The sequence below is a fragment of the Mycetomoellerius zeteki genome, unplaced genomic scaffold (assembly GCF_001594055.1).
Source record: "Mycetomoellerius zeteki isolate Tzet28-1 unplaced genomic scaffold, Tzet1.0 scaffold61, whole genome shotgun sequence".
Classification (NCBI taxonomy): Eukaryota; Metazoa; Arthropoda; class Insecta; order Hymenoptera; family Formicidae; genus Mycetomoellerius; species Mycetomoellerius zeteki.
Window position 1 is genome coordinate 292,333 of NW_017257621.1, and position 11,582 is coordinate 303,914.

The 11,582-nt window shown below is 30.4% G+C and overlaps 2 protein-coding genes across 10 annotated transcripts in view; one reads left to right on the plus strand and one right to left on the minus strand.

Moving 5' to 3' along the window:
• Window positions 1-8,350, plus strand: part of LOC108728386 (glucosylceramidase) — a 14,237-nt gene extending 5,887 nt beyond the window's left edge. For all 8 annotated transcript variants that reach the window (XM_018456915.1, XM_018456910.1, XM_018456913.1 and 5 more), the window contains 6 exons: window positions 551-866; window positions 2,921-3,186; window positions 6,607-7,035; window positions 7,159-7,238; window positions 7,593-7,876; window positions 8,135-8,350. In XM_018456915.1, coding sequence (XP_018312417.1) covers window positions 551-866; window positions 2,921-3,186; window positions 6,607-7,035; window positions 7,159-7,238; window positions 7,593-7,876; window positions 8,135-8,240 — 1,481 coding nt within the window. In that variant the 3' untranslated portion in view covers window positions 8,241-8,350. The remainder of the gene's footprint in view (window positions 1-550; window positions 867-2,920; window positions 3,187-6,606; window positions 7,036-7,158; window positions 7,239-7,592; window positions 7,877-8,134) is intronic.
• A 406-nt stretch (window positions 8,351-8,756) lies between these two features.
• Window positions 8,757-11,198, minus strand: mRpS30 (mitochondrial ribosomal protein S30). Of its 2 annotated transcripts, XM_018456816.1 has the most exons (5): window positions 11,048-11,198; window positions 10,354-10,880; window positions 9,576-10,204; window positions 9,118-9,511; window positions 8,757-9,003 (listed from the first exon to the last, which is right to left on the minus strand). In XM_018456816.1, the coding sequence occupies exons 2-5, from the start codon at window positions 10,800-10,802 to the stop codon at window positions 8,793-8,795; spliced, it is 1,683 nt and encodes a 560-aa protein (XP_018312318.1). In that variant the 5' UTR covers window positions 10,803-10,880; window positions 11,048-11,198; the 3' UTR covers window positions 8,757-8,792. The 2 variants fall into 2 exon arrangements, with proteins under 2 accessions (XP_018312318.1, XP_018312317.1); XM_018456815.1 differs by having other exon boundaries at window positions 10,354-11,198.
• Between the last annotated feature and the right edge of the window lie 384 nt (window positions 11,199-11,582).

Genomic DNA, 11,582 nt, shown 5'->3' on the forward strand with positions numbered 1-11,582 from the left:
CGCAGCCATTCTTTGATTAGTCAATTCGTAAAATTCTTTGTTCTGATTGGTCGCTCAAACGCTTCGAAGCGTTTGTAGCGTCAAGTAAACCGCAGTTATAGATTGCCCATTCGTGCAGGCGCGCAAGATCGTTTACAATAGCGTAGACTTCGGCAGCACAATCAATCACATTTAGTACAACTGCTCAATGAGTAGCCATTGGCTAAGTTTACACCGTGCATTTAGACCGCGGTCTATACAATAGACGTCCTTGTTTATCCTGTATATTAAACAAAGACACCTATCGTATAGGTCGCGGACTAAGCGCACGGTGTAAACGTAGCCTATGAGTCTTATGGTTCTGCTTAGAATTGACCCATTAGTCTCAGAATACATGGGAGTGGGGGAGGAGAGATGGAGGGGGGAGAGAGAGAGAGAGAGAGAGACGTTCTATATATTTCTTCTATCAAAGCTTCGATATTTTATAACAATGTGTCAATTAAAAAAGCATGCATGACAACTTAATTTAAGTGTCGGAACATACGATTGAATGTTCTTCTTTCCATTACAGGAGACGAATGTATACCACGTTCATTCGGGAACAATTCTATAGTATGCGTCTGTAACGCGACGTATTGCGATACAGTAAGCAAGCAGAAATTACAACAGAACCAGCTTTTATGGTATACGTCCACTGAGGATGGCAAAAGAATGCAATCGTCCGTTATGAATTTCTCCGCCAAAAATGAATCCGAAATCGATCTGGTTCTCACAGTGGACATTAGTCAGAAGTTTCAAAAGATACAAGGATTTGGCGGGGCAATGACCGACGCCGCCGCACTCAACATTAGAAGTCTTAGTAATGAAACTCAACATGTACTACTTGAGTACGTGGTTGGCATTATTAATTAGGAATGCAGAGCGATAACATTAATCGGAAAAAAACAAGATCGGGGAACGGAATAAAGCTCTGGACATAATGCGAGGCAACAGCGACAAGAACAGCGATAAGAATAGATACAGAAATAAGCGATATACCTATAATTGTCTCATTTCGTTGCACAATGCCGTGAAAGAAATAAAAAGCCAACCAATCTGATCGCTTATAGACTGTAGTATACTCTTCCATCTGCTTCAAGATTATAGGGTACATAAACAGAATGAAAAATCTGAACACTGATTAATAAGCTATAAGACGATAGAAATAGAATTCTAACTCGTCAGAAATTTATCGCTATTGCTTTATTGTTTTCCTATGTGCATTGAAATATGCATTTCCGAATGTTGCCCAGCTAACGCTAAATATTCCTGAAATATTCATAAAAAGTTCCTAAAATCCCCAAAAAATATTCCAAGAGTATTCTAGAATATTCCGAAATATTTACGAAATGTAAAAGCAACATTCAAATATTCCATCGTGTATATATATTGATTATTGATTACATATATTGATTAAAAATTCCATTTATATATCATTACGTAGTCCGAGAATGTTTCATATATATTCCGCAAAATTTTAATTTTTCCAGAAATTCCAGATCCGGTTGTTCCTAAAATCCCTGAATCAGTTTCAAACAAAATTTTACTTTGAAAAATACACTTCGCACTTTCATTTTAGAGCCCAATTTTAGGGCTTACTTTATAGACGAAATGCTGCGCTCCTTATATTCTTTCCCAAATGATTCTTATTAACGAATAAATGCTCTCCTCTGTCGGCGGAGATGTATACTGCTCGCTCGTTCGCGATTTTCGTGATATATACTTACAAAGAGCATAATTCATACAATATTCTGAACATTTCATTGACATTTGTATATTCTGTGATAATTCTTTCACTCTACTGGAATGTTCGGCACATTGGAAATACGAATCGAACTTTCTATGAATATTTATCGTTAGCTGGGTGGATTCCTCTGTTTCTATCACTATTGTTACCTCTATTGCTGTCACTGTTGTCTCGCATTGTGTTTAGGGTTTAAATCTTACGAAGAGAGGCTATGAATTGTCTCTCACCAATTTCTATGAAACTTGATGAGCGTGTTGAATATTCCTTCCTGATATGATAATCTTTAATATTTATTCTTCTGCGCTGTTCTTTTTGAAACACAAATGATTATTATCCCAGTGAGAAATGATAATGGAATCGATTCGACGTTGAAATTATCAAAAATCGACGTTGATTCGACATCAATTTCATTGTTATTTGTTACTGGGCAATTTCATTGTTATTTCTCACATAGCACAGTATACCATACCATACACAAATCATATTGATTATGTCATGACGATAAAAATGGGTTCAAATTTTCCACATGTCTCTTAATTGCGTCATAAATATTATTAAAATTTATTCTGCCCTGCACACACAATTTTTGTTTTATAAAGCCAATTAAATTTCTTAAATTCTCTTCTACTATTAACATTTCTTAAAACGATTTCTGAGAACAATTCAAATAATATAATTAATATACGAAATACAATTAAAATACAATATATATGAATTCCAATTAAAATTAGTAAGAAAATTCTAATAGACTTCTAATAGAAAATAAGTAAAAGATTTTTCCAATTATTAATCATATATGTATAGTATATATTAATTAAAAAATATAATTCTATAAGTAGTTACAGAATAATTTTTCAAGTAAAGCATATTAATTCTACTCTTGGTAACAACAGAATTTTGTTATCTTTTCGGCTGATAGAATGTGGAAAAGAATTAGAAGCATAAATTAAGATTCTTTAGTGCAAGATAAGTACTTCTATGGTATTAAAATCGAGCGAAGTGCATTAATTGCTACTAAAACTTGAAACATAGCAACTCTATTCGGGTAAAATGGTTTAACAATGTTAATGTATCGGGTTTTATAAAATTGACGTAAATTTATCTAACTAGATTCATCCGTTTCGATGATAACCCCTCATGTATAGTTATTTCTAGGTCGTACTTTGGTTCCACCGGTATCGGATACACGTTTACTCGTATACCTATCGCAGGTACCGATTTCTCGACGAGACCATATACATATGACGATATACCCAACGATTTTACGTTAAGTCAGTTCAAACTTGTGAAGGAAGATGGCTTTAAAATCGGATATCTACGTTATATCAAAAGTATTATGCCTAATCCACATGATCTTAGGATATTAACGACTGCATGGAGCGCGCCTGCGTGGATGAAAAATTCTAAAAGTATAACTTGGGGTAAAGAAATATTGGATGAGGCAACATCCTGTATTAATTAGGAAAAAATTTGCACAAGAAAGCTTTAAGAAGATTCTCGTGTTTGATGAAAAATAAGACAAGTCTATAATATACATGTAATACAAAAGTTAATAATATCAATAATATTTAGAAAAAATTTCATTGACTTTTACCGTACCATTTTGAAGATATTTAATTCTAAAGGACCTAGCGCGGAACAAGTACGGTAAAAATGCCCCCACAGCTTTTAGAGTTGATCTTTTTTTCTAAGGTTACTCATATAAAAAGACGCTTACATATCAAATTTTAGGTTTCTATATGAAGACCTGATCAAGTTAGAGAGAGTGAAAAAACGATTTTTTACAAATTTACGAATTTAATTTAGTAAAAATTTAAATAATGAGCAAAAATTCTAATTTGTTCAAAATAAATTCACTTTAACATTAAATGTAAAACCGAAAGTTTCGGGTATCACAGAACCCTTCGGCGATGTGAAGCAAGTTGATCTAGTTATAATACCCCCCTTTATTTTTTAAAAACGATAGTCTAACGTATAAATGTAATTCGTAATTAATTAAATAAAAATAACTGTCTTTCAACCCAATGATTAAAAAATGAGGATGTCACTTTCAATTTGTGTTCATCAAAATATTTTAATATGGAGAGAGATAATTTTATAGATAAATATTAGAGAGCTGATAAAGACGGTTTGTGTTGCTCATTATTTCATCAAATTAACGAAAAAATATAATTTAATTTTTCTCAATGTGGCCCATCTTTTGAAAAAATCTAAAAAAAATATACTTTTTAGACAGTTGAACTGAAATTAACACGAAATTTTTTTAAGGTGATCAATCAACGGAATCGGGGTGAAAAAAATGTTTAAAAGTTATTTTTATTTTTTTCAGAATTTAAATTCGCATTGAAAAAGATTTTTAAAAAATCCTCATTAGTGTTTTGGAGTAACCAATTTTTCAGAATTTTTGCAGATTTTATTTAAATTTTTACTAAATTAAATTCGTAAAAACTTGTAAAAAATTGTTTTTTCGCTCTAACTTGATCAGGTCTCCATATAGAAATCTAAAATTTGATATGTAAGCGTTTTTTTATATAAGAAATCCTAGAAAAAAGATCAACTCTAAAAGCCGTGGGGGCATTTTTACCGTACTTATTCCGCTAGGTCCTTTATAGAATTTTACATTATAAGTTGAAAATATAATCTTATTCTGTAGTTATTCTCTTTTAAATTGAGACACTTGCATATAAGACAGCAATTTAAAAATCGTTATAATCATAAAGTAAACACTTAAGTTTGTTCTCTTGTAAAGTTTTATTTAAACTGACCGTACAGTTTACAAGAAATTTATATTCTTCAATGAAAAAAGCTAGAATATAGTCAAATAGACGATGCGATCATATCAAATGATATCAGACGATGTATATCAAATGAGCATCTTACAACTTTTATTTTGTCATTTTGAAAATATTTAGTAACATATAAAATTAACAATTATGTATAATGGCATTAGATTGTTAGACCTTTTTATTCCATTATTTTAATTATTTTACATATTATTGTGAATAAACTGTTTATTGACTAGGAAGTAGCGCGAGAACCTTCTTAAAGTGTCTATTATGCGACTAAAATATTGAATTTTAAAAATTTACGAAAGTTTATCCCTTATTAAAATTTTGGAAAAGTTAATTACTTATAGAAAAGAGTCTATTATAATATTGTATGTGTATACTCCTAATACGTAAAACAAAGATAGAGTAAAATGATACAAGAAATAAATCGACTGATTAATTTAAAATCAAAACTTTACATTTTCTTTATACAAGGTGTCCCACCCTAAATAACTTTTTTATTTTTGATCTTAGAAAGAATGTTTCAGACAAAAGTTGTATGGCTTTGAGGGGGGTATAAGGTGGTATCATTAGTGAACTATATTTTATTATAGTGTTTTGGAAAGCTCTTGAGGTAAGCTACAAAAATATCCAATGAAAAATAGGAGTTTCCATTTAAGAAATTAATGGTGACCTTCAAGTAACTATTCAAAATCAAACTAACCATGACACCATCTTATGTCCCCCTCAAAACCATATAACTTTTGTCTGAAACATTTTTTTCTAAGATCAAAAATAAAATTATTTGGGGTAAGACATTAAAATAGGACACCCTGTATAGTATTTTCTAGCTATAGCAAATACCGCTTTAATGTTTAAATGCACAAAGTTTTCGGTGTTTCGTTTCATAAAAATATAGTATCAAAATGTACAATCAATTAAAACAATTTTAAAATAGTTTCGACAGTTAAGAAACGTTAAAAAAGATATTAGCTTTGAGTCAGTCATATTTAGAAAGCAAACAGTAGTATTTATTAACAAAATCTAGCACTAAACGTAAGGATCCGCAGTCATTTTGGGTTATTGTTATCAAGTATCCAAGAATGCAAAGATTTACATACATTATATGTAAACGTGTTTTGTGAATTAATAGTGAATTAATATAGTGAAAAAATCAAGAACTTAATTCAACTTATAAGAAAAATAAGAATAAGAACAGGCCTCATATTTGTATGAATGAAGCGGGATAGCATAATTATAAATAAACTCTGTAATTTACTTTTTAAATCATATTTAAACCCGAAAAAAAAAACAAAATATAATAACTAGTCCATTTTACTTCGCGATCTGTCTTACTTCGTTCTCTGTAAATATCTTGATAATATTTCTCTTAAAAAAATTAGATTTTTTCAACAATATTATTAATTTTTAAATGAATTAATTTCAGAAATTATAATTGCGTGCCGATATGGTTGTCGGACTTTCAACGCAATCAAATCTGAAAATATTAATAATCCCCCCAAATTTCCCAACTCTTCCCAATTCTTAAAAACTGTAATAAACTTATTACGAAAAATAATGCCTCGGCCGGGAGTCGAACCCGGATCTCTTGCATTCCGTGTCTCGGTGATCTAAAGGCTTAAGACGCTCGCACGTTTTTAAGTTGGGAAATTTGGGGGAATTAATATTTTCAGATTTGATTGCGTTAAAAGTCCAACAACCATATCGGCACGCAATTATAATTTCTGAAATTAATTCATTTAAAAATGAGTTTACAATAGTTCAACATCTTAACGTTCTGACCGTTATGACGCTTCTTAATTTAAAGCATTATGTTTAACATTAGCGGTCTTTCAATCTTATTATTATTATTAATGTTATAAATGCTACAAAAAAATGACATTTTTATTTCCAAAATTTAATTTAATTCAATATTTTCGTCTCTCTCTCTCTCTCTCTCTCTCTCTCTCTCTCTCTCTCTCTCAGATTTTAAACAGTTTTTGTTATTTAAGTAAGTACTAAGTGCTAGAATAATTAAATATGAGATATCGTAATATATGATAATCTCGACAGGTACTTTAAAACCTGAATATTATCAACTTTACGCTGATTATATCTTAAAGTTCTTTAACGCGTATAAGGAACGTGATATAACTATATGGGGCATAACACCTGGTAATGAACCGTTAAATGGATTTTTGCCATTCTTCATTTTCAATGCTATGGGTTGGACGCCCACCAGTTCAGCGGCTTGGACGGTGGAACATTTAGCTCCGACTTTGGCTAATGCCGGATATAATCCCCTCTACATAGCGATGGACGATCAACGCTTCGAAGTCCCGTGGTTTACCGAGTTGATGTTTAAGTATCCAAAAACTAAAGAACTGTTCTCTGGCACTGCGGTCCATTGGTACGCTGATAAAATATTTTCACCGCTTAGACTGTCTCAATTACATTATAAGTATCCGGACAAGTTTATACTGATGACTGAAGCATGCACCGGTAAGTATAATTAATTATATAGAATATAGATCATATAGTAAATAATTGAAGATATACTTCCACGCATGCGTCTTTTTTTTAAAAAAACTAAAAAAAAATTCATATAATTTTCGTCTTATATAGGTAGCAGTCCCTTAGAGAAACAAAAAGTAATATTGGGATCATGGGACCGAGGACAAAAATATGCTTTAAATATAATCGAGGTTTGTATATATATTCGATATTAATTGATCTATATTCCAAACGCGTTTATCTAATTTTTAAATTTATCTGCCTAATATAAAGAACATTTTCAATTTGATTACAAAATAAGAATCTGCTAAGCACGTTTAATTATAGATGACAAACTTTTGCAGGCACTGGAGTTTAATTAGAAAAGTATATATTATTTGGTTAATCCGTTTTACGGTATTAAGAAATTTTATTATAGCATGAGGTATTTTCATTATGTAAAAGATGAAAGTAATATAAATATAAAAATGAAAATAATATAAATCATATATGTAATACATAAAAGTACTTTGAATTGTGTATAAGATTTACAAATATATTTGTAGAATTTATCACATTGGATGGTTGGATGGATAGATTGGAATATAGCACTCAATCAGCATGGAGCACCAAATTGGGCAAAAAATTATGTGGATTCACCAATCATCGTAATGCCGCAAACAGACGAATTCTACAAGCAGCCTATGTTTTACGCAATTGCTCACTTCAGCCAATTTGTGCCACGTAATTCTTACAGAATTTTATCTACGGGTCTTGAAAATAATCCAGACATTAAAGTGATAGCGTTCTTGACGCCCGAACAATATATTGTTGTCGTGGCTGTTAACAAGTTAGTAAAAAATATTTTATACCGTCAAATTAATTATTTATAGCAGTCACATTATATGTAACAAAATTTTTCAGAAAAATGTATAACAATTCTTTTTATATCTTTTATTTAAAAAATTATTTTCTATTAATTTTCTAATTTCCTTTTTACCATCATTTTTTACTTATTTTACTTTATTTTAAATTACTATAATTATTTTTTAATTATTTAATTTTAATAGACTCTTAAAATATATAATTTGAAATTTTTGTGTTGCAGAGCTCGCACCCCTTTTACTATAACAGTAAAAGATAAGAACAAAAACAACGTAGTAAATGTACGCTTACCTGCTGAGTCTTTTAATACATTGTTGTATTTGGCATAAGAATAATGCAGAAATTTGTACCCAAATTATAAAAAATATACAAATCTTTGCTTTTCTTACAGAAAAGTCAAAATCATAATACTTTAATATTGTTCCACACTTTGTATGAACTTTTTACAAAGGAACAAAGATTGTATGTTGTACGAAGTTGTAATATTATATTACAGTTTTATTTTAATATTCGCTTCGAAAGAAACATTGAGTGTTTCATCTCCTAAAAATCCATATGAATTCTATTAAAAAATGTCCTTTATTTCGGTTTAAATTGCAGCATGTTAAAAGTTCATAAAAATAAGAGGGGAACTTTTCTGTGTTTCTGTGTTAGTTAACAGTATCGATATTAGAACTCGCATTCACTTCCTAATATTGCATTTGCACATATCTAATTTACTTCCTGTTACTGATTCTTCTAATTCAGAAATTATTACATTTCCAAATATATTAATATAATATATAATTGATTAATACTTTAATGTAATTTTTATATATATATTATATATATATATACAATCGCTTTTATATTTAATTCAATATAATTATTTGTACTTCTAATTATCGATAGTACGTTTTTGCCCATCGTCCTATTTTTTTCTTTTTAGGATTCTCTCGTAAACATTTTGGTATATAAGTCGGTTGATGATCATCTAATGTACGTTTGTACATTTTAATGCCAAATTCCCAAGGTTCTCGTTTCTTATCCATTGGACGAGTTTTATGTTTAATAATATAGATCTTTTGCCAATCATATATTTCCGGTATTCGTCTAAAAAAAGATATAACAAATTAACAAGGATAAATGCTTCCTTTTACTATTAGTTGACATTAAAAATATAGTTAAAAGGATATAGTTATTAAAATAACTTTAATGTTATTTTACCTGTGCCTCGGCCTGTTAGCCACTAGATGCTTGTACTGTTTTTCGAGCCAATTTCTTCTTTCATTATGTTCTATGTCAGCTATTACTTTCACGGATTTCCCTAAATAAGGTTTTAATTCTACACCTATTCTTTCTTCGGGAATATTCATGTAAAACTTAATTAAAGTTTTAAGAACTTCTTCATTTAAACCGTGAACTTTCTCATTTTCTATTTTATCAAATAATTTCATCGGTTCTGTAACCCAACATATGTTGCGCTTTGGATTTTCATCCGCATATTCAGAATGCACTAAAGTGGTATTAAGTTGATAAACAAAAAACGACCACCATTGTCCATTTGTTATAATTGTCTGAGTAGTTAATGGATACGTAATATCGTTAAAAGTAGAGAAACCTGAAATTTTAGACATGTAAAATTCGAGATTCAAATTAATATCTAAATTATAACTTTGAAATACCTTGATAACAGGCTTGCGATAATAACCAGCTGTAAGATGCCATTATAGCCTGTACTGTGAGTGCTGTAGATGTATCATTATATTTTTCTGGCCTTGTTTGCAAGTAAGTACAGTTATGATATGATAAAAACCCGAATTCATTTTCATCGCCAGGCCAAAATCCAGGTATATTAGTTAAGTGTTTCTTTTCAAGAGCATAAGTTAACATCTTGGGATTCAATTTGAACGTAGGTACTTCTAAATCTGGATTTTCGCAATCGCTTAAGGGAATAATCTGTCGCAGAGGATGCTTACATCTCAAATGCATGACAGGCTGACCAATATATTGAACAGGCAAATCTACTGAGTCATCAACAAATTCCTTCAGAAATTTAATAGATTTTCTGAAATTCCTTACAAAATTAGGGGGATTTAAACCACCCATAAACCAAGATGCTTCTAATCTTGGTTCAAAATCAATTTCAGTCTGTAATAAATGTGGATTTTCAGAAGCAAGATGTATCAGCACTGTTCTGTTAATTCTTTGAATTAATGCTTTAGATATAATTTCTTCCATGTTTATTTTTCTGTCTAAAGCCTTAATGTTTTCATCCAATGGAAATTTATCTACTTTCATTTCATGCTCTCTTCTGCAACATTATAATATATTAAAATATTAAAAAGAAAAGTTTTTAAATATTAAAATAACTCACATATATATTAACAGTGAATAATCAGATAATTAATTATAACTTATATATTACATCAGAAAAAATATTTAATTCACAGAAATACCTACCTTCTGATGCAATGTTCAAAAATTATGTTATCCTCTATGTCACTCTTGATTGATTGTACTATTTTATCTAATTGTTCGATAGAAATTACAGTATTATAATATGCTGGCAGACCAGATTCCTTGACGATATGTGTTCTCGTAAAATATTGCGCATGTGATAAAGAATTATATGGTACAACATGTTCCTTTAGAATTAACGACTTCCAGCCATAATAACGTGGCATATTAATCTTGAATAGCTTCTCCTCCACAGTTTCTAAGTTCTTGATTTCCTCATACCAAGCTTGCCTTTTCCTTTTGTACTTGGCTTTAAAGCTCATATCTTCAATGGGTGGATATATTGATTCTATACTATTAAATTCACTGACAGCTGGTGTACTATATTTTCTATGTTTGCCATACTTGACTACTATATTAAACAATACTTTTTGTCGAATGTGAGCAAACATACTTCTAAGCAGAAGCAACAAGACTTTTCAAAATTTTTTAGTGTTTCCACGTTTTTTAACACATATACTAGAATATATCTAGAAGTAACAATTCATGTCAGATCTTACAAATATATTGCCCAATTGCTCGATTTAAATATCGTAAACTAATTCGTGATCATTTCGATTTAAAAAATGTCGATTCTACAGAGAAATATATTGGATACTGATTAACTTTAGTTTCTATCTTGCACGTTTATTATTACATCAGTTCGTACAGGTTATGTTATGACTTGAAATTGTACACTTTAAATACCAGTTTCAATTCTTAATTTGTTGTATATGGTGTAAAAAATAATGGTAAAATGTAGTCCACATTGATTAACAACAACTTCAAGAAAATTCTCTTTTATAACCTTAATCTCGAAACACTGCAACCGCTAAAGAATTAAGGTAAATTTTCACAACAGGCTGTTTCAGCGACAAAAAGGATCACGTGGTAAAAATTGACGAATATCCAGCGTCCATTTTGATCACGTGATCCTTTCTGTCGCTGAACCAGCCGGTTTGAGTAGTTCGTGAAAATTTACCTTAAGGCCGGCGTCCCATAGGTCTGTTCGCGTTACTTGCACTTTTGGCACTCGGCATCTTCGCTTTCTCTCTTTTCAAGGCCAAATATATATCTATCTCATTTTAAGTGCAAAAATATTTGGAGATTTCATGCAACGCGAACAGACCTCATGAAACCCTTTGCACTTGAATTCTAGTGAATTTACTAGGAAAAAAGAACTTGTACTAATT

What these genes read in the sequence shown, in the direction of transcription:
- mRpS30 (XM_018456816.1), bottom strand. Translation starts at nt 10,802, where the DNA reads ATGTTTGCTCACATTCGACAAAAAGTATTGTTTAATATAGTAGTCAAG. An exon ending in TTTGAACATTGCATCAGAAG is followed by an intron (nt 10,205 to 10,353) that starts GTAGGTATTTCT and finishes ATAATGTTGCAG; the next exon opens with AAGAGAGCATGAAATGAAAG. An exon ending in GCTAACAGGCCGAGGCACAG is followed by an intron (nt 9,004 to 9,117) that starts GTAAAATAACAT and finishes ATCTTTTTTTAG; the next exon opens with ACGAATACCGGAAATATATG.